The sequence below is a fragment of the Chaetura pelagica genome, unplaced genomic scaffold, assembly GCF_000747805.2.
Source record: "Chaetura pelagica isolate M959 unplaced genomic scaffold, ChaPel_1.0 scaffold103, whole genome shotgun sequence".
NCBI lineage: Eukaryota > Metazoa > Chordata > Aves > Apodiformes > Apodidae > Chaetura > Chaetura pelagica.
The window spans coordinates 1871503-1894118 of record NW_009953004.1 but is presented as its reverse complement, the minus strand read 5'-3'; the positions used below and the strand labels follow the sequence as shown (position 1 = coordinate 1894118).

The window sequence follows — 22616 nt, the reverse complement described above, 5'->3', positions numbered from 1 at the left end:
CTCATGCTTTTTATAAATTTCCCCCCTTAATTTTCTTTTTATCAGTTTCTTATTTATTTATCCATTTATTTATTTATTTATTTTTACTGTTCTTTTTCCCCCACTTCTTCTATTTCCTCCTCCCCCTGATCCCTGCTGCCTGTGTTTCTGACAGCCCCATCCCCCAGGAAAGCAGGAGCAGCCCGGGCTGCTCCAGGGAAGTATCGACCCCTCCTGCAGCTGCCGGGGCAAGGACAGGACCTGGGAGGGGAGATGTTCTGGGACGTCATGGGTCCTTCAGCTGCTCTCCAGGGGTGTTGGGGTGAGAGGGTTTCTCCTCCTTAGGTACAGGCTGAGCTGTGAGAATTGCTGAGCTGCAGCTCCTGGCACTGCTGGGACATCTAGTGGTGACACCTCTGCAGTCCCTGGTGTCCCATCCCTGCAGCCCCTGGTGTCCCAGCTCCCTGCAGCCCCTGGTGTCCCATCCCTGCAGCCCCTGGTGTCCCATCCCTGCAGCCCCTGGTGTCCCATCCCTGCAGCTCCTGGTGTCCCATTCCTGCAGCTCCTGATGTCCCATCCCTGCACATGGCACCTGCAGTGACAGACTTTGCCCAGGCTCCAGGTCCCTGCAGCTCAGACCACCATGAGAATTGGGTGGGAGGAGGATCAACCTGCTTAAAAGTTGAAGCAGATGTTGCTGCAGCTCAGCCCTGGCAACTTAGCTAAACCCAACAGAAGGAGGAGAGGAGGTGAACCTTCAGAAACCTGGGCTTGCAAATGTGTCCAAGCCACAGCCATGGGTGCAGGATTGAGAAGCCTTTGTTGGGGGGGCACAAACTCACTTCATGTTCTTCCAATTCCTGCCCATGCTGTCTGAAAAGCCCCGTGCTGCACAGATTACTGACCAAGGTGGGAGCAGTTGGGCTTGTCAGTGTCTGTCAGTGCAGAACAACCCAGGAAACTCATCTCGTTTGGCCTTTCTAACTCAGTTCCATAAAGCCCTTCCCACAACAAGTCTGGTTAATCATTCTGAGAATGTAAACTGAGCAATTGTCAAGTCCTCAGGGCTTCCAGGAAGGCCTGGATTTACACCACACAGACCAGAAAGTCCTCCAAGGAGCTGTGGGCTTGTCTGGAATGTCACAAAAAGCCCTCATTGTTCTGCCTTTAAGTGCAGCTGAGCAGTGAAAGACCATGTTCTCCCTTTGAAGTTCACTCTCTCAGCCTGTTGACCTCTGACCTCTGCAAAACTGTTAGTAAAGACAGAAGTTGTGGAGAGTGGTGGGTTTGGTCTTAAGTTTGGCTTTTTTCTTTGTTGTTTTTTTTTCATTTGCTGCCTAAAATGACCCATTAACTACTGGATCACTGGTGGTAGGAACCATTTTGTGTGGTGATGGAGCTGCCAGCACTGGGTGATGCTCTTCAGATGAGTCACCCCTGGTGGGTGGAGAAGCACCAGTGGGACCTACAGGTGTGCAGGGAAGTGACAAGGACCCAAAAATGACACTTTGGGATTCCCAACATGTCCCTGAGGTCAGGAGGGGCCAAAGCAATTCAGATGTTTCTAAATCTGACAGTCCTGGTCACAAAACTCCAAAACACCCCTTTTAAAATGAAAACAGCTACTGCTGATTATCCAGCAAAGGCAAGAGACCAAAGTGCAGAGTCTCAGCTTCTGTATTATCTGTTATCTCTGAATTTGGGAGGTTTATGTTGTTTCCCCTGAATAATGATGCATTTTTTATTGCCCTTAGCTATTAAAATGACACATTAATTGGCTCTGCAATTAAAAATGTGTGCAAGTCTCCTCTGTGCCAGCATTTGTGACATTCAGGAGCCGTAAACATCAACTACTCCATCATTTTTGCTGTAAACCTGTCCCAGAAAAGTCATGTCACACCAAAGCCAGACTAAGAAATGCACCGAGCAGCGTTTTAGAAGTTCCCTTATGAGGCTCAAAGGTCATCAAAACTCTTCCCTTGGCCCTTCCCACCAGGTGGGTACTTTGGTTAGCAAACTTAGCCATGGGCTGACCACCAAGGAGGGTTGGAGTAATGAGGTGTGACATAGAACTGGTGGAGGCCTCGTGCTGTGAGGGCTGAAGGCTCCCTCCAGGCTTTTGGGCTTTGCAGGTTGGAAGGTCCATCTGCTAGGTACAAGCACTGGTGTGGGAAGCTGTTCTTTTCTTCCCCACATGATTCTAAACAAAAGTGGTTGGTTTGGTGGTGGTGTTTGTCCCCTGAGCCCTCATGCTCTCCCTTCCTGCCACTGTCCCTCTGCCTTCTCTCCTCCCGTGATCTCCACGGGCTTGACCTTGACATCCCTGGTTGCCTTGTTGTGTGGTCTTGGAGGCTCCAGATGAGGAGAGTGGTGCATTTCTGCTGAGCCTGTGTGTGAGCTCCTGTTGAAGCTCTGGGTGTGCAGCAAGGCTGATGCTGTGGTTGTGCTGCAGGGAATGACCATCCGGCCTCTCGTTGACTTGTTGGCTGTCAAGAGGGAAAGGGAAAGTGCTCCCACCGTGGGGGAGCAGATCCACATCCGGGTAAGTGCTGCACCAGGGCTTCCCACTGTGCTTTGCTGACAGCAACGTGGTCCTTCTGGTGTCTGGTGTGTCTTTAGGGAGTTGACAACCCTGCAGTATTACCTGCATCTTCTACAGGTCAGTCCCTTTCCAGATTTGAAGTCCTATGTAGCTTCCTAACCATGGGGTAGGGTTGGCATGGGAAGAGCTGAGGCTGGGGCTGCCTTCAGTGGTGCCCAAACATGATAGGAAAAGCTAATCCCTCGCCCAAAAGTTTCCACTCTGCCATAACTCCAGTTTTCTGCTTCTCTAGAAGGAGCAAAAGAAAGAAAACATGACTTGGTGTCTCCTGGGGTTGTGATCACCAGTCACTTCACCACCATCAGTCTGGAGGTTTTTGGAAAAGAAATAAATAAGTAGAAAAGGGAGGGTATGATTAGGAGTAGATTGGAAGGAATCACTCACTCAGTGTCCCCTCCCTGGAAGTGTTCAAGGCCAGGTTGGACTGGGCTTTGAGGAACCTGGTCTGGTGGAAGAAGGTGTCCCTGCCCATGACAGGGGGGTTGGAACTAGATGAACTCTAAGGTCCCTTCCAAACCATCTGATGATTCTAAATCCATAATCCAAAGGTGGAACTTAATTCACCTTGCTCTCACCATCCAAAGGTTGGCCTTTCTACTTGCAGAGGACTTCAGAGAGTGGGTCAAGTCCATGAGAAAGCAGGGGGTCCTGCACACCCACCTGAGGCTTTTGCATTTGCAGCTGCCTCCAGTCTGAAGTTGTGTTTCTGCACCTCTTTATGCCATTTCTGGGAGTTTGGCTCCTCCAGGTGTATCTTGCTCTTCTTTTTGGGAAGGTAGAAATAAAGCCACGAGGTCTGAGGACCAAGAACTGGTTGGCAGCCTCACAACCAGGTCAGATTGCAGGGCTTTGTCTGAGGTGAATGGAGCAGTTCCCTGGGCTGAAGAGTCTCTTCTTGTCATGAGCAGAGAGTGTTTCTTCTTTGGGTGGGGTGTGAACAGTAAATCATCCCTGGAAATGTGTTTATTGGGAAACCTGAGCTGCAAATGGCTACGTCCCAGGGAAGCTGAGAAGATGACAATGCAGACAGGTGGAAATGAGGGACACAAATGCCAGAAGCAACTTTCTCCCTCAAATTATTTCTCCATCTGGGTAGTCGGGCCGTTCTTGTTCACCAGGATGAGTGTGGAGGGGATGTCATTTGCTGCTCCTCAGACCATGCAGCTGCTGGTGACAAGGTGAGGACTCAACCTGTCCCAGGGCTGAGTGAACCACTTGGAAATTTTTCTATCTCTGACCCCATAAAAAGTAATTTTTTTTAAAACATCAGAGCTGGAGGAAGTTCTAGGGACGCTGGTACCTGAAGGTGGAGGGACATTGACCCAGAGGAGAGCAGGGCCCTTCTCCCAGTTCAGAGAGAACACTTTGGGAAATGACAGAGGGTTAACTCCTAGGTGGAGAAATCATCCTGTCTGGGGCTTTTCATATAGTATGAAATAATCATAAGAATGTTTTTGGTGTGAGACACAACATGGGCAATCTCATGGGAAGTGTCTGGGGGAGGCAGCGTTTGTTCAAGTCATTTGTACGTGATCTTCATCCATATCCTGAAGATACTGATCTCCTGAGACAAATTGTCCTCAAAATCCTCACTAGGGACCTTTCCTGCCTCTCACAGCCCAAAATGCAGGGCATGCAAAGCCACCAGCCACCCTTCACGTGTCACCAAGAGCAGACCCACCTCCCTCAGTGCTTATTCTTTGCTTGGCCGGACCGGAGAATAAGCAGCCAAACCCCTTGTTGTGCTCCAGAACTGAGGGACACGAGTGGATGGCTGGATGGGGAATTAGCCCCACATCCCTTCTTATTGTTTCCTGGCTCTGTGGACCAAGCTGGAAACATCTCCTGGTTTGTTTGATGGCTTGTTGATGTTTGCTGGCTGGGCTCATCACGTATGCAATGGGTGTACAGCAAAATCCTCTCTTCTGTTTAGTTCTTGGATCATTTGCTGGCTGGCATTGAAGATATATCTGGTCACTGGGGACAGTATTACTGGAAAGACAAGTAAGGATTTGCCAAAATACAACTGTGTACACGTGTAGAACAAAATGAAGCTGGTTTCTATTCCCTACGTTTCCACTCAGGGCAGCTGAGCCTTGTTCATACCTGTTCATTCCCTGCCTGCACATTGTGTTTTGTACTTCACCCTAAAAAACCTCCTTTGTCCTCTCCTCTTGTGTTTTTTCTCTTCTTGCCCAAAGAAATCTGCTGGAAATGAAGAGCACAATGCACAGCTCAGGGTCCCTGCTCTCCTGCCTGCCTGGCTGGGCAGGTGCTGAGGAGCCCAACCCAGTTTGTGCACAGTTCACATTAAAAATAGAAGCTTTCAGCTCTTGGAGGAGCAGCTGCTGGTTTTGGGTTGAGAAATTATAGCAGAACTCTGCAGGTTTCTGTAGCAAAGGTTTTCATGAGGTTCCTTTAGATTGTTGATGGAGGAGATTTTTAAAAAATACAAAGGACATAAAATTAAAAAATATTGCCTGGAGAAGAGAAGGCTCCAGGGAGACCTTAGAGCACCTTCCAGTGTCTGAAGGGGCTCCAGGAAAGCTGGGGAGGGACTTGGGACAAGGGCAGGGAGGGAGAGGACAAGGGGGATGGATTAAAACTGGAAGAGGGAGATTGAGGTGAGACATGAGGAGGGAATTCTTTGGTGTGAGGGTGGTGAGAGCCTGGCCCAGGTTGCCCAGGGAAGCTGTGGCTGCCCCATCCCTGGCAGTGTTGAAGGGCAGGTTGGATGGGGCTTGGAGCAGCCTGGGCTGGTGGGTTGGATCTAGGTGATCTTTCAGGTCCATATAGATGGGCCTTATGATCCATATGATCTATACTAATAGCAATCTGCCAGGTTGAGCTCCTTGGTTATGCAGACACCTTCCTTGCAAGGACTCACAACTGCAGCTGGCAGGGATTTCCTTAGGAATGCCAGTGCTTGGAAGTGCCACTGGGAATGGCCACAAGGAGCATCCTGGCTTCTTGTGAGCAGGTTTGTGAACAGCCAAAATGAACTGTCAGGATTTGATACCAGATGGGTCTTTCCCAAACGTGCTGCACTGGAGCAGGAATTGAGAGGAAATGGCTCAAAGCAGAACCTGGAAGTGTTTCAATCTGTTGGGGCTACTGCAGGTTGCATCACCTGCAGCACTTTCAGTGGAGCTCGTGAGAAATCTGTCACTTTGGGGGAGTTTTTCTGGTATTTGGCCAAGTTAAAAAGTCAGAGCTCATGTACTGCCCTTGTGGCTCATTGATCTCTGGAAAGAAGGGAAGAGGGGGCCGGAGCGACTGTGGGCTGTGAACCTGCTGGATTGCTCGGCCCCATTTAGGTGCTGGGGAGCTGTGGGAGGAGGCTGAGCCTGTCTTGTTTTGTTCTCAGGTTGGAGTATTTCAACAGCAAATACCTGCAGAAGATCCTCCTGAGGGAGTGTGACCAGCCCAAGTCCAGCATCGTGCTGCTCTACGAGAAGCTGGAGCGCAAACACGCCATCCAGCTGGCAGAGGCAGGGCAGCTGGGGCCCACCCCAGCCCACCCCTCCCTGCTGCCAGTGTCCCCCCCTGCCCTGCACCCCTTGTTGTCACTCCTCCCACCAGAGGGGACAGTTCTGAAAAGCTTTTGCTGAGTTCTCTGCCTCCTCTGCTCCTCCCTGCTGGGCTGTCCCGTGGGAAGGAGCAACATAGCTTGGGCCAAGATGAAGGAAGCAGGTGGGGGGTTAGGAAGAGCTTCTTGACTTGGAAGGGTGTGGGAAGAGTGGTCAGGCACTGGAATGGGCTGCCCAGGGAGGTGGGGGAGTCACCATCCCTGGAGGGATGAAAAAAAGTGTGTAGACAAGGCACTTCAGGACATGCTCTGGTGGGTGGTGTTTGGTTTATTTAGGGTTTTAATTTTGGTTGGTTTTTGTTGTTGTTGTTGTTTTACTTCTCCTGGGGGGGCAGTTGGACTTGGTGATCTTAGAGGTCTTTTCCAGCTGTGACAATTCTGTGGTTCTGGAAAGGTGCTTTAATACCTGCCTGCTAAAGAGGAGGTAGGTAGCAAAGATGAGCAGTTGGATGAGCAATTGATGAACACTTTCTTCTGACCTTCTACATGGAGGCTCAGCTCCTGTGGGGAGGCTTGTCCTTCCAGAGCCATCAAAAAATAGTGCTCAGAGGAAGAGGCTTGCACCATTTCTATATGGCTTTGCCCCATTTCTCTATGGCTTTGACCATTTCTCAATGGCTTTGCACCATTTCTGGGTGTTTTTGTACCATTTCTGGGTGGCTTTGACCATTTCTGGTGGCTTTGTACCATTTCTGGATGGCTTTGTACCATTTCTGGGTGGCTTTGCACCATTTCTGGATGGCTTTGTACCATTTCTGGATGGTTTTGTACCATTTCTGGGTGGCTTTGCACCATTTCTAGGTGGCTTTGTACCATTTCTGGATGGCTTTGTACCATTTCTGGGTGGCTTTGACCATTTCTGGATGGCTTTGCAACATTCCACACACCAAGGGAGCCAACAGTGAGCATGAACATTGGCTGAGGCAGTAAGGTCAAATATTTGTGTGCCAACATGACCATCTCATCTCTCACAGATGGTTCTGCTCTGCCACAGTTCCCCACAGCTCTTTTATCTCCCCAGGAGCACAGGGATGGCACCACTCTGCCACAAATCTCCCTTTTGCCCTGGGCTCCAAGGATCAGTTGGTGGTCCTGTCTGCTGGTGGTGGGATCCAAAGGAGCTTTGGGGAGACACTGCTTGTGCTGCTGTGCACCTTCTGAAACAAGGCCCTTTGGTTTTCTTTGCAGCAACCACGACAGGACTGTCACAACAGACAAAAACCTGGAGGACACTCTGAATCCTGATGTCCTGGAAAACATACAGGAAATATTGGCAAGAAACCTGTACCGAATCAGGAGAAGGGTAAAACTCTCCCCTCCATCTGTATTTGAGATGTCCAAGAACAAAAGTTATCTCAGTTATCCTACCAGCCTGAGCAGATGTGATGAATATTCCCATAATTACTCCTGATGTCTCTTTGTGAGCAGTGAATAGTTGGCTGTGTGAAGCCAGCTCCACTTTCCAAGTCAGTGGCACGTTTCTGTTTGCAGCCTGACAGCTTCTGAAAGGTTCACCCAGTCAGCCTATAATTTCCCCCAGTTATTTTAGGCATCAGTACCCAGAACCAGAAAGAGGAAAGGAGGAGCAGGTGGATCTTCAGGCAGCAGATCCAGAAGCTGCAGCAGCTCCTGGTTACCTGCAGGGCAGGGATGGGGTTACACTCATCTTGCTTCTGGGGATTTTTTTTCCGTAGTGGGGAGCACAGCCAGGGAGCTGGGAGTGAGAATTCCCATGGAACTGGTGCAACTGGTGAATAGCACAGCAGCCACTTGCTGTTTACGTGGTGGTTCAGGACTAACCTGCCTGAGGTTTCACACAGCACCTCGGGCTGTGCTTTGGCATCGCTGCTCAGGGGGGCAGACCTGGAGCCTTGTCCTTCCAAGCCTTCCAAATGGCCTTCAAAAATGGTTTATGGATGACACGTGGAATGCTGAGTCCCTGGAGATGCAGCTGGTGTGGGCTCAGCACAAAGGGACCCACCACCCCTTCCTGTCCCTTTTGCTGAGAGAAGCAGGTAGATGTGGCTGGGAGGAAACCAGTAGAAGTGGTGGATGGGCTGGAGGTGAAGGCACATCTCCAGTCTGCACTGCTGCCTAAACCCAGCAGCTGTCCCAGAGCCAGGGGGAGGTTTCACTTTGGCCAGTTCACACCTGTGCTGCAGGATTCAGCATTCCTGGTGATGCTCTTGCGTGAATGACTTGTGGAGGTGGGGCTAAGATAAAACATTGGAGTCTCCTCTGCCCTCCTTGGCTCCTTTCCCCCCTTCCCAACCTCTCACACTTGGGTGGATCAGTTGATCCCACCAACTAGGCAGGATGGTGGCTGCAGGGGGGGTGAAGGACCCTGGAAGAGGCAGGCTCTAGGGCAGGGATGTGGAGAGGGATGGATGGTCCCACCTCCACCGACATCTCTCTCTGGTGCCATGTGCAGGGACCAGCCTACAACAGGCACACCCTTCCTGGGGACACCGAGCCCGTGGAGCAGGCCAAGGAGCTCCTGATCCTCCGGCACAAGAACCTGTGGGTGGAAGTGAGTGGAAGTGACACAGCCAGCTCTGGGAAGGAGGTAAGAGGGAGCAGGGAACCTGCAGAGACCGTGCACGGGCTGCAGGGATAACAGCTTCTACCTACTCTGCGTTGCTGCTGGGATTGCCTTTCAAAGATGAACCCTGTTGCCTTGAAAAACCAAACCAACCAACAAAAAAAACCCCCACCTCTCAATCCTAAAGATCATTCCAATGAGTAGGAAGCACTGAGGGGGGAAAAAACCCAACCCCAACAACTCCACCCTCACGCCTGGCAAACAAACGAGCTGTCTCGGGCGCAGTGTCATTCCACGCTCTGTGAGCACAGGCTGCCAGCCACACCAGGAAAGTTAATTACCGAGCAAATGTTATTAATTGGGCTTCAGTCAGCAGCCTCAGAGGTCTGTTTTTTTGCCCATGTTTTCTTTTCTGGGAGATTTTGTTGGAGGTGGGAGTTTGGTTCCCCCATTGTCAGCAGTCCAGATGGACCGTAAATACTTGAAGCTGCTCCGTGTTTGTTTTCAACCCCCCAACTCTTTTGAGAGGACAGAAGCTTTATTGTGAGCTTTCCTATTTAATCTGGAGGTGAAGTGTTTTTGTTTTTTTTTTGTTTTTAAAAGCAGCCACAGTTCTGGGCAGACTTGAAGAAAGTAAAATAGAGGCAAGTGTTGCATCCTGGGTTCCTGGGAGAACCACTCGGAGGCCAAATTCCCTGCTGGCACAGCTCCCTGGTGTTCACCTTCTGAATGGGAGGAGAAAGAAGGTGAATACTCTGCCTGTGGCTGGTGAGGACTTTTTGTTGACTCCTTTGGAAATCAGCCTGGCCAACATGACCCCTTGGAGAGATGACATGCTCCAGGAATGGGGCAGGAGGAGCGTGCATGGTCTTATCAGTCCCTCCCACCTTCTGCACGTCTTGCTCTGGAGGAGAAGCATTTTGCTGCCAGGCCCCCAGGTGGGCAGCAGCAGCTGCTGAGCCATCCCTGCATTTCACCCACCTCCCCAAATCTTGAGGTTTTGGTGCCTTGAGCTCCAGCACTGCCCGAGTGCAGCCTGTGATCTCCAACCTTTGCAGCCAGACTGCACCACCGAGGAGAGCAGAATGACCTTTTTGAAGAGAAACCATTTATCTTTCTTTATTTAGAGAGTAATTTTCCAGGACAGCAGAAGAACTGGGAACTGCCATGGGCTTTCTTCCACTCCCAATTTCTTTGTTCAAATGCCAGTCATGGAGGAGCCCATCAAGAAAGGCAGCAAGACACCAAATGCTGCTGCTTCTCAGCCCTTCATTCACAGAAAAGGGGTCCTGGCTCTTGCAAGCAACTTGAAAGATTTAATCTGATCATTTACATGCTGGTTGGTACCTACAACTCAAAACAGATAGGCAAGAACATGGCATGTTCCTGTAGAACGTTGGGTATAATTAAACTTCAAAAGAACAGCATCAAACTCGGGCTGGTTTTGAGAACAACGTTGCATTTGATTTTTAACCCTCGAGCTGCTGCTCTGAGAAGGTGCATTTGGGAGGGAAATCAGCACCTTGAGGAAGGTCCTTTCTCCTGTGGCTGGGAATGCTTTTGCAGCTGGAGAGAATATTTGGGGGGATAATTGCAAAAACAACACAGGATTCTCTCTACCTCTCAAGTGACTCGTGGCTGGTGCCAATAGAAATCAGGGGGTACCCCAAAAATGAGGGGATAATGTTCTGTGGGAGCCCTGGGATGTTGACAGGAGGTGGGAGGGTGGGGGAGCTCTGTTAATTCCCACTGCAGGAGAACAGGTTGCAGAATTTGCCAGCAGAAAATAAGGAACTTTGTGCTAAAAAAAAAGTAGATTTTGGCCCCTTAAAAACAGCTCAGTGCTTATCATTTCTGGGGGGAAAAAAAATAATGAAGCCGTTCAGATTTGGTTTCAGTTGACAAAAAAAAATGGCATTTTCCTGGTTAAAAAATGAGAGCTGGTTGGTGGTTTTGGGCTCCTAATTGTCACACACTCCATCTTTTGTAGTCCCGGAGGGAAGGGGTTGGGATTACAGGTTCTGAGTCAGCAAGAAGTGAAAAAACCAACCAGGCAAACGTGGTTCTGTTCTGCGTTTCACCACGAGATGGGAGCATTGCAACTGTGTTTGCAAACCCGGCTGTGAATGCAGGAGCTGGGAAAACCAACTCCAGGCAAAGGGCTGCTGGAAACCCACCCTGCTGGTGAAACATCCCCGGCTCTTCCACTTGAGAAGAAGTTTGAGGGATACCTCCCATCAGTTGGGTGTTATGAGCTGAGTGAATAATTTTAAAAATCCCTTTGGGTCAGTAAAAAACACTGTGTTTACTTCTCACTGGCTGCCTGCATATATCTATATATACCTATATGCATATATATATTTATTTTAAATTGAATATAGAGAATATTAAATATATTTATTTATTCTATATTCATTAAATGGATATTTTAATTGAATGTATTCAAGAATATATAAATATATATAGTATATATTTGAAAATATATCCAATTTAAAATGAAATAGATATTTAATAATATTTAATTGAATATATATGTATTTCTTTTTTAATTGAAGTTGCTTAGTGACTCGCTGTTAAAATAGGAAGCTGTGGTAGCTCAGTTTGGTTAATCTGCTAAATTATTAGGTGCTGGTTGGTGTTTTTCCCCCTCTATCAGTCACCCCAAAATAAGGAATGTCTGGAAGAGCATCTTTCTCTCCATCTCTGGCTGCACCACAGGCTGGGCAAGAGCCAAGGGTGAAGTTCATCTCACCTGATGGACAATCCATCTCCTTCCACTGTCAGCCTGGAGAAACCAGTGCCCTGGGCAGGCCAGGCACTGGTCCATGGCCAACACCAGGCTCCAGCCAGGGTGGGTCACCTCTTCTCTCCAGCCTGGGTGGCTCTAGGTGCCCTGGGGCTCTGTTGCCACTTTGCTTTTCCAGCAGTGAGATGGTTCTTGGGCTGCCTCAGGAGCCCAAGGGGTTGCAGAGGGAAGGCAGGGACAAGAGGGAAGAAAAGAACCATCCTCACCCCCCCTGGAGCCAAAGGTGCAGGTTAAATGATTTACACCAGGCAGAAAACCCTTGGCAGGACCACGAGGTGACTTCAGATTGGAATCGTTGCCCAGAGGGTGAACTCCAAGACTCTCTATTCCCAGCAGAAAGTTCTCCTTCCTCTGCCTAAGGACAAAATTCCTGCCAAAGGCTGCTGCTTCCTGCATCGTGCTGGCCCTGAATGCTCTCCAGATTTTGGGCTTGCCTGCTTTCAGGCAAGGATCCAACACAGGGGACACTGAGGGGACAGGCTGTGAGACCCGGGATAGCTTTTCTTTGCCCACCCAGCACCCAGAAAATCCTTGCACCTGTAGCCAGGCAACTTGGTCCTCTTTTCTTCTGCCAAAACACGAGCACACTCCCCCAGGAGGAGCTTATTTGGGGCTGCCTGTGAGCCATGTGTGTGCATGACATGTTGCCTTGGGTAATGATGTGGGAGCCCTTTCATGGAGCGTGCCCTGAGAATGGCTAAAAGCCCCTGGGAATGGCTTTCCAGGGAGCCAGGAGCTGCTGCTGGAGCTGGGAAGGAAGGCTTTGTTATGGAAATGGCCAATAAAAGTGGGAACAAGGGATGGAGGCCATCAGGCCTGGTTAGGGGAGGGAGGAGAAGGAACTGAAACAAACCAGCCAACCAAGCTGGGACGTGTCCAGAGCTGTTTTGGCAGTCTGGGCTTCTGGGCTGTGATGCCAAATCACAGCTACATAAGAGGCTTATTCCCAGTTTACAGAAGCACTGAACAATGCAGGCAGCATTTTTATTTTTTGAATGTATTTATTTCTTGTTTTCCCAAAGGCTGGAGATCAGCCCTGGAGTGGAAGGGCAGGGAGCTTGTTAGTGCCAGCTCGTTACCTGCCTCCTTGGCCTGCAGCCAAGATGGGGACAGGCAAGGGGAGAAACGCCCATGTCCTGGAGGTGGGCTTTGCTTCCCTCTTCTCCTGCCCCATCCTCCCCACTGCAGGACTGCTCCATCCCATCCTGAATCCCTCCAGGAGAGCTCAGGCCTCTTCCAGCAACTCAAATCAGCAAATATCTCCTGCCCTCTCTCCAGCCTATGTTTAGCAACAGTTCTTTTTCATTTTTCTTGGCCAAAGGAAACCAAATGGCAGCAGAGTCCCTGGGGATGGCAAATGGCTTGTTTCTGAAGCAGGAGTGTCACTACCAGGCTTGTTAGCAACCTTCATCAATGCACTGAGGTCTTTTTCTTCCTTGCTCACAGAAGGACGACTCCTGCTCGGCGCAGGGTGACTCCAGCAGGCAGCTCAAGCTGTCCCGTTCCTTCTCAGGTAAGCCTGGGTGCTGGTGGGGATCCCTCAGCTCCCCTGGGAATGGCCCAGCACAGGGGATGTGCTGAGATCCATAGTGTGTCCCTGGCAGGGCTGGGATTTGAGAGACAGCCTGAGCAGAGCCTCCTGTGCTCCCCCCCGGCCGCTGCGGGGTGCAGGTTGGTGCCTGCAGGGAGGGTGGCAGGGACATCTCTCCAGCCCTAGGGGACAAAGCATGGGAGTGAGAAGTGTGTCCCAGTCCAGGTGTTGGACCTCTTTATCCCCTGTGTGCTCTAAAGGGGCTGTGAATTTACACAGAGCATCCTTGTCTCCCACATCCAGCCAGGAAAGCATTTGAAACTGGGACTGTTCTTCACGTTCCACCAAGAGGTTTGGCAGTGACTGCAGATCAATCAGCCCAGGGTGATGCTAATGCATAAATTAAAACCTTATAAAAAATGAGTGATACTTGGAAACATGAAGTTTGTGCCCAAATGCTTTCCAAAAATTAAGATGATTTTTTTTTTTTGGTGTTTGTTGTTTCCTAAGTACTTTAAAAGAACTTTAAAACCCCACGAGCAGCAGCACTGCCTGCTTTGAGTATCTGCTGCAGGAAGCTCAGAGGCTCAAGTCCTCACGTTTTTGAGAGCCCAAACTCAATTTTTAGATAACTGAGAGCTTAGTTTTCACACTTCTATAAAATGACTTCACATCAGGGAAGCCTCACACAGCTGGGCAAACCTGTGGGCAGAGTCAGTTTTGGCCTCTGCACCTCAGTGAGATGCTCAGTGGGAAACTGAGCACTGGGTGTTTGCAATACCTGGCACAAAACATCTCTTGGCACAAGCGTGGCTGGAAAAGTGGTGGTGGAAAAGATTCAGGGTTTGTTGGAAAGGATAAAAAATCAGGTTGTTGGCTCCCAGTTTGGGCTGGGACAGGTTAAAGGGCTGGGACAGGTCCAGGGGCTGGGTCTAATACAGAGTAATTTTTTATGACGTGTGCATGAGAAAACTATTTCAGAAGCAAGTTTTCTTTTCATGTTCCCCTATTTCTAATATTTTCTTTGAGATTTTCTCTGAACAATTAATTAAAACTTGCTAACTAGAGAGCTGCAGAGTAGTTACAGCACCCTGTCTGCACAAAGGTATCTCACTGCAGGTTTGCAAGGGTAGGTGGAAGGAACCCAGTGGTGTGGTGCCGGTGACTTCATGACATGGACATCTGCTGGGGATGTAGCTCTTTTTATCCCCAGCTTAGGATAAATGTTTAAACTATGTCCTTCCTGCAGGAAAACATGAGTGTCAGCCCAGCAAAGTGATAGGAAAGTGTTCCTGGGAGGGTTGGTTGTGTTTTTTTTGCCCTGGGGAAAGTGTGAGCACAACGGTGGTTGCAGAAACATCCTGCTCCTGAGTCACTGGATGTGGGAACATGAAATTCCAGGTGCTCTGGCAGGACACCTGCATCTTGACAAGCTACTTTCAGGCGGTTGCTGATGGTTGTTCTGCAAAGGTGCTGGTGGGAAATGACCAGAGTGATGTTATTGATCCAAATTGTGTGCAGTTCTGGGCTCCCCAGGTCCAAAGGACAAGGAGCTACTGGAGAGAGTCCATCCCAGGGCACTGAGATGCTGAAGGGGCTGGAGCATCTGCCTGAGGAAAGGCTGGGAGAGCTGGGGCTGCTCAGCTGGACAAAGGGAGACTGAGGGGGGGTCTGATCAGTGCTGGTCAGTATCTCCAGGGGGTGGCAGGAGGATGGGCCAGACTCTGCTCAGGGGTGTCCAGGGACAGGACAAGGGGCAATGGGCACAAACTGGAGCTCAGGAGGTTGGACCTGAATGTGAGAAAATCCTTCTTGACTTTGAGGGCCCCAGAGCCCTGGGACAGGCTGCCCAGGGAGGGTGTGGAGTCTCCATCCCTGCAGACATTCCAAACCTGGATGTGTTCCTGTGGGATCTGCTCTAGGGCATCCTGCCCTAGCAGGGGGTTGGACTAGATGGTCTCCAAAGGTCCCTTCCAACCCCACCACTCTGGGACTCTGTGATATTTCAAAGTACAAAATAGGGTTTAAATGGTCCTTTCCCCTCAGTAGCTCTTGGCTTTTCTTTGTTCCTGTTGATGCACAAGGGAGAAGGTTTCTCCCACAAGCTGGTGCTTTCAGCTGGTGTTTCCCTCTCCCTGCAGCGCGGGACGCGGAGAAGGTTCCGGAAGGGAAACAGAACCGGTCCCAGTCGGTGTGTGTCCTCCCCCCCCCACAGCCCAGCAGCACAGCTGGGGGGGAGGAGAAGCAAACGGAGAAAGACCTGACTCTGGAGGGGTAAAAACTTCCGAGGTGCTGCCTGGAGGGATCTGACTGTCTGGTGGGTGTAGATGATGTAAATAACAGGTCTTGGGAAGGAGGGTGTGGGCAGAGCTTCCTGCTCATGGCAGGGAGGTTGGAACCTTGATAATCTTGAAGGTCTCTTTCCACTTTCACCATAGAATCATTAAGGTTGGAAGGGACCTTCAAGATCACCAAATTCCAACCCCCTGCCATGAGCAGGGAACCACGAGACCAGGTTGCACAAACCTCATCCAACCTGGTCTTAAAAGCCTCCAGGGATGGGGCATCAACAACCTCCCTGGGCAACACATCCCAGTTCACCATTCTGTGATTCTGTGAGTTGTCCTGAGTGGTTTGCACCCACACATCTTACTGCACAGTGATGGGTTTTGACTGGGAAGCAGGGGGGAGATGCCCAGCAGGGCAGCAGCAATGCAGGGTCATGGCTGAGGGAGAGTTTGTAAGGAATGTCTGGGAAAAATGAGGCTGCTCAGGCTGGGAAAACTGCTGAAACTGTCTAAATCTGCAAGAAAGGTGAGATACCTGATCCTCTCATTAGTCAGCAGTGATAGACAAAAGAGGAGGGAGCATTTAGATTGTGTGGTAGGAAAAACTGTGTCATCTCCAGGAGGGTTTTATGATGGGACCTGTCTGCAGGAAGGGCAGCAGAAATGCTGAAAGATCTCTCCTTCTTCTCAGGAACTGGTGGGTCTTGATCATTAACATTAATCATGTGAAGTTCAGAGTTAAATCTTGTAATTAAATAAGGTGTTGTGTCTTACTGGAGGGACTGTCCCACACCTAGACACAGTTCTTTTGATGGCAGCTTCTCCCAGCTGTGCTACAAGGGGAAAATACATTCTTAGTGATATAAAAAAGATGTAAGAAATGGTTCATCTCAAAAAAAACCAAAATGGAAAAGCTCCAAATCCAGTGGTGATACCAAGAGCTGAGCATGCCAGCCCTGTGAGAGATGGGGAAGGCTGGTGCTGTGGTCTCCAAAGAGTCTCCAAAAAGACCTGGCACAGCTGAGAGCTGCAGGGGCAGAGGAGCTTTGAATGTGTCTCCTTAGAAGGTGCAGGAGGGAGAGGGACCCAAAACCTCACTGCTGTGGAGATGTCCTGCCAGGGAAGGTGCCACCCTCTTTGCAGAGCAGATGCAGGGACAGCACCTGAGGATGATGGATATCTCCACATTTGGGTCATTTGCCTTGAAACTCCAGGTAAATGTTGGAATTCTTGTCCTTAGCTGAACCCAACAGGATGAGTTTTAACGTTGCAAACATCAACATTTTTCTTTCTCTTCCCCTTCCTCTGCCTTGAAGGATCCAAGAGTATTTAATTAGAACAAGCAGCTCTGTCTGAAATAAAAAGAAAAGAAACTGCAGGAATTCACATGCTCCATTCCATGGCATTTGGGGACTTCCAGGGCCAATCTCCTGTGTGCAGAAACCCTGCCTGCTACACTGGGGCTTTCATTTGAAGTTAGAGAGACAGAATGGGGTGTATTTGCTTTACAATGATGTGGAGGTCTCCTTTCCACTTGAAAAAAAGCCCTTTTGCAGTGTCCTGACATGAGCTGAGTCAGCTTCTTCTGACCTGCAGGACACTCTTCACTCCCCCAGCACTGGAAACTCACCTCACTGCAACTGCAAATGGGACCTTTTAGCCTTGGATGTGTGTTTTGTGTCTGGGTGCACATACATGTACATATTTACTGACATTAGTGTCAGTCCTTTGTTGTCTTTGGGTAGTTTATAAACAGGTTGGTTTGTTTATTCATTCATTCTGTCTTGCATGGGAGTGAGGTGGATTGATCTGTACTTTATTTAGAAAACTGCCTTTCTTGAAGATGATGTAATATATATGTACCCTGTTGCTGTCTGAATTAAATCTGCTGTGTTATGAGATCATCTAAGGGTTATTACCTCCTTGCATCTGCAATATGCACACAAGTGAGAGGGGAAAAAATACTGAATCTGGAGATCCTTGGCTACCTGGTCTTGAAATGTCCTCTCTTTACCTGCAGCTTCATGTCCACAGTGCTTGAAATTTCTCCTTAACTTCTGCAGAAGTTAAGAAAGGTGGGTCCTTTTTATTCTGGAGTTGAAGGGCAAAAAGGCAACCAAACCGTGTTGCTTTCCAAAGAGTTTTTAGTCAAGGATAGGAACATTTTTAATCCTTTGGCCACTTATTGCTTGGTTTGGGGGTTTTTTTGGGTGGTTTTTTTTTTAACTTCTGAACTGTCTTGCTTTTTTTTGTCCAAAATACCTGGCTGGCTGTACCATCTTTGTCTTGTACAGGATCCTTCCTGCTTCTGAGTGCTTAAATAATGAGCTTTTGATCATTGGGGTTTCACATGGTGTAAAATGAGTTCTCTGCCATGTTGTTGTGGATTAGCAAGGACCTTCCTGTTTTGGCACGTGTAGATTTCTTGGTCATACTGCAGCAGAAATGCTTGGAAAAAATCAGGACACTTCCAGAAAATGGAACTGAATGTTTATCTGTGGGGGAAAAAAAATAAATAAATAATTTTGGTTGCAGGGGTTTTTTTTGGAATTGCACATTTTGATCTTAGTTCAGCACAACAAGAGTCACGCTCTCCCAGCTTCTAGCAATCCCAGGTGTTGCTTGGCTGAAGGCTGCAGCAGGTTCCTACCATCCCCATGTCCCTGGCCTTGATCCTGCCCAAATCCAAGCCCCTTTCATCCCTTCCCAGCCCTGCTTTGCAACGTGGGCACCAGAAACACTTCTCTGCTCTACGAACTATTGGCTTGATCTGCACAGAAGACAATATTCTCTGCATGCTTTCCCCATGAGTCACTCTGCCCCAAATTTAACCTCCTAGATACTATGGATTTGATATTTTTTTCCCCCTAAAAGTTTCTTTACAAAGCATAATAGCACAGCTAAAGCTTTCATGAGGTGTGTTCCAGTTACTTAATGGCCAAGCCCTTTGCCCAGTGTGCATTTCAGCCCAGAATACCTTCAATAATCTTGGCTGGTATCCAGTGTTGGTGGTCTTAAAATTCTACAACTGAGTGGAAAACTGTTAAATGCCCAGGCTTCAGAGCATGCCTAATTAATTCTTTGCAGGGTTTTAGGCCTTTACAAAGTGTTAAAAACAGGGATTGAGTGGATCACTGAATATCTCACGGTGCTGTGGAAATAAATTGCAGCAGTTTGATTCCTTTGGTGGTTCAGAGAGTTATTGCTCAGGGTTGACTCTGGAAGTTTGCAGGAGGCTTTTGAAAGTTGAAATGAAAGCAGGCAAAAAAAAGAAAAAAAGTTGCTAATGCTGGGGAGTAGCTCAATGGCAAAGTGGGAGCCCCAGACAACCTCAGATAGGTCTGGCCACACAGATCAAGCAGCAGCGTTTCCAACGTGGGCCCATAAATCTCCCTTGGCCTCCCAACCCCAAAAAGCATTTTGTGTTCAGCACGTGGCCTTGTAAAAATGATGTTGGTTTCCAGCAGAAAATCACCCTTGTGTTTATTTTATTTCACTGCTGCTGAAGGTGGCTTAATCCTGGAAAGTGCTGGTGCCACTGAAGAAGCAGGGGAGGCAAATCTGAGCTTTTCTTCTCTGCTGAGATCAAGTGCTGGGGGGTGTTCAACCTCCCATGAAAAATGAAGGACCTTTCAACATCCTGGCTTATGTGCTTCTTCCAAGAGACATGGAGACTGGAGAGATGAAAAAGGAGCATGTGATGGGGATGAAGAAGTGATTATGACTTTAAAGCAGAATGAAAGGGGCAAATGCCCATGGAGATATCACAGTTCATGCTGGGGGGTTTCTCTTTGCAAAACCATCCAGGGATGTTGGTGACATTTCCAAGGCCACTTATTGTGCTCTGGGTGGCTTTGCTCTCCTTGGTTTCTTCTTGTTCTGAGCTTTGTGGAAGCAAGAGGAAAGGCAGAGATCCAGCAGAGAGATTGACCCCATCTACCTAAGGAAACGTGGTGTGGAACATCTCTCAGAGCATGATGGATCCAGCAGGATAAGCTCCAAGGCAGAAAGGTGAGCAGATCCCCAGAGGGACTTGGGGAAGTCACAGAATCACAGAATAGTTTGGGTTGGGAGGGATCTTGATCCAGATCCACCCCCCTGCATGGGCAGGGACACCTCCCAGCAGCCCAGGCTGCTCCAAGCCCCATCCAACCTGCCCTTCAACACTGCCAGGGATGGGGCAGCCACAGCTTCCCTGGGCAACCTGGGCCAGGCTCTCCCCACCCTCACACCAAAGAATTTCCTCCTCATGTCCAACCTAAATCTCCCCTCTTCCAGTTTTAATCCACCACTCCTTGTCCTCTCACTACAAGCCCTTATAAAAAGTCCCTCCCCAGCTTTCCTGGAGCCCCTTCAGGTGTTGTTGGGGGTGTCACCCTCCCTGCTTTTGTTTATAAAATCCACATTTTCTGATTAGTTTATCAGCAGATCCCTAGTCCTTCCTGACTGCAGAAAGGCCGGAATGATTTATTGGTAGCTTTCTTGCCATTTTTTCCTTCTTTTTTCCCCCTTTCTTTTCTTCTAGTACCCTCATGCCATGTCTACTGGCCTGGCTGCCTATTGCATTGTACAAAATCTATATGAACAAAACACTTGCACAAAAGGGAAGCAGAAAGTTAATTTACACTTGGAAACCAGACTGGGTCAGAGTTTTATATTTAATAAAGATGTTTCCTCTGAAGAATAAGGGAACTACTATTTTTTTTCCATGAGTCTAGTTTGTAAGACCAAAAAGGCTGATGGAAAAAAATTATTCCTATTATAAAAATGTTTATTTTATCTATTTTTTTCCCCTGAGCAACAGAGAAACAGAGAAGCAAGGGGGGTGCAGAAGTTAGATGGACCCTGGCCAAGCAGGACTGGGGGAGTTTGCTCCTCTGGTAGCCCCAGTACCTGCTCCCATGAGGTGCCAACACCTGCTTGGCTGACTGGGAGCAGTGGGGTTGGTGTCTAATGGGAAAAAAATTACCCAGCTGAATGGAAGGAAACATAAGGGGGCTGTAGCCCCCCCGTGTCCCCAGCAAACCTGGCTGCTCCCAGCACGTGCTGCTGGAGCAGCTGCTGGTGCCTCAGGCACAATCTCATTGTCCAACATGTCCAGGAATTTTTCAGCTCCCCATGGAGAGGAGCACGTGGGTGGGAGTGTGCCAAGGAGCAGGGAAAGCTCCTTGCACGGAGAGACATTTTGACCTTGGAAGCTGAATTCCTGTCCCACAGCTGAAGAACTTGGGAGCTGTTTGGCTGGGCACAGAGCAGGCAGTGAGGAGCCAAGGCTTGGGCACCAGCCCTGCCCAGCCACAGCCACCCAGGGGCTTTCCTGCCAAGGGGATGGAGAATTGCTGAGGACACCTTCCAGATGGCAAATGCTGCTGCCTTGTGTCAGCATAAATCCAGCAATGCCCTGTGCAGCTGACCAACAAGCACACACTTCCATGTGGACGTGTCCATGAAATCCCTGCTTTCAAAATCCACCAGAGCCCTCTTTGCTTTTCAAACTGATGCAACCTGGAAACGAAGTCCTCCCACGGGGTGTGCAAACCCTTGTCTGCACCAAGCTCCTTCAAGCACTGCCAGAGCTCCCCCGGGTTCAGCTCTGAGGTGCAGATCACAAGAAGAGATGGCAACTGGTGGTTCTGGTCACTTCAGGCAGGTTTGACTGGTGTGGCACTGAAATGGTGCCAGATTGAACCGACACTTGTTGAGGACGAATGAGGTGACAGGTAAGTTGCACTTGGTATTTAATCAACCCTTTTGTGCTCCATCTGCAGAGGTCATCTCCCTTCAGCAATGGTGCCTACCAGGTAAGCTGGTGGCTGTGAGATGGGGATGTGTTGTAGTTCCAAACTGGGGGAGGGGGAAAGGGCTATGCTGGGCTGCCCAGGGATGGGCTGGGAGAGGCTTTGTTCGTGGGGCGAGAGAAGGTGGGGAGAAGGTTGGCCAGAAACGTGTGTGTAAACACATCCCAGCAACATGGGTTGCTGCCAGCTAAAGGTGGGAGGGTGAGCAAGTAGCCAGGGACAGTGTGTGTCTTTTCATGCTAGATTGCAGGGCTGGGGGGGCTCCTTTCCCCCTTTTCCCGGGCTGTGCTGCCGGGAACGTGCAGGAGAAGCGGAGCTGCTGCTGCTCCCCCGGGCACAGCCGGTGCTTGGCTGGGAGGCTGCAGCATGTCAGGGCCATTAGTCCTCCCCATTAACTGACTGAAGAGTTTGCTTGGAAGAAAAGGGATGGTTAAGCAGCTCAGAGACATGCTGTAGGTTTTAAATTGTGTCCCAGCTCTCCCAGCAGGTCTGAAGGCCACACGGTGATGTTGCCACCTGCCCAGAGCAGCACACAGCCCTGCTGAGAAGACCTTCATCTCCTTATTCAAACATGAGAAGGCATTCTTCCAGCTGAGTGACCAACCAAGATATAAACCTAACCTTTGAGACCAACCCCTGGCCCTGTCTTGCAGCTCCCTGCTGTCTTGTCACCCACCACCTGCCCCACCCTGCCAGGTGCACCCACACATTCTGCCCTCCTTAGCCTCTTGTCCCTTGAAGTCCCATTCTAGCTCTAACTAATGGGGCTGTGGGCACTGTGGTTGAGTTTTGCCCTTGCATGGTGGTCAGTCTGCAACCTGGCCCACCTTTCCTTTCTCCAGGCCTTGGTGCAGGGACTCCTCTGGGTAGGGACCTCTCTCCTGGGTCCCATGGGATGCCTCATGCCCTCATGGTCAGGTTAAGTCAACATCATCTCTGTCACATTGGCAGTGAGGAAGAGAGGTCTGATGTGTTATTTACCAGCTCTCCCAGCCTGCAATGTTTAAGAAGGAAAAATGCAGGGGTTAGAAGAAGTGATTAGAATTCAACATCTGTTCTGCTCCTAGAAGGAGAGAGAGCACATCCATCAGCCATGTGCCTCAACACTTGGCTAGAAGTGTAGTCAGAAGTTTACCCATCCCTCTCCAGTTTCCCTAACCAGTGTGCAGCTTCTCTCAGATACCCATATGCTCACAGTTGACTTTAACTATTAAATTGATTTGGAAATTAATTTGGCATCTCAGAATCCCGTAGGATAAGGAAGTCGACGTCTTCATCTGTCTCCCTTTTTAGAACAGGCCATGACTCAGGCTCAGGTTTGAAAAGCAAAACTTGAATTTTTCACTGTCATTTCAACTTCCTCCCCCAGCCTCCTGGCATGTCACAGCATGTCACAGGACAGTTATTGTCCTGCAGAGATGGTCATTTTCCTAGCCTGGTGTCCCGTTCCTGGCAGTGACCTCCAGCAGATGCTCCAGCAG

At 49.4% G+C, this 22616-nt stretch overlaps 1 protein-coding gene across 1 annotated transcript in view; it reads left to right on the top strand.

The window, feature by feature from the left end:
* Nucleotides 1–15327, top strand: part of LOC104387816 (sodium/hydrogen exchanger 2-like) — a 23274-nt gene extending 7947 nt beyond the window's left edge. Inside the window, exons 6-12 of the mRNA XM_009996607.1 lie at nt 2432–2521; nt 4515–4585; nt 5949–6086; nt 7359–7473; nt 8602–8736; nt 12965–13031; nt 15191–15327. Of these exons, the coding sequence (XP_009994909.1) occupies nt 2432–2521; nt 4515–4585; nt 5949–6086; nt 7359–7473; nt 8602–8736; nt 12965–13031; nt 15191–15327 (753 nt within the window). The remainder of the gene's footprint in view (nt 1–2431; nt 2522–4514; nt 4586–5948; nt 6087–7358; nt 7474–8601; nt 8737–12964; nt 13032–15190) is intronic.
* The last annotated feature ends 7289 nt before the right edge of the window (nt 15328–22616 follow it).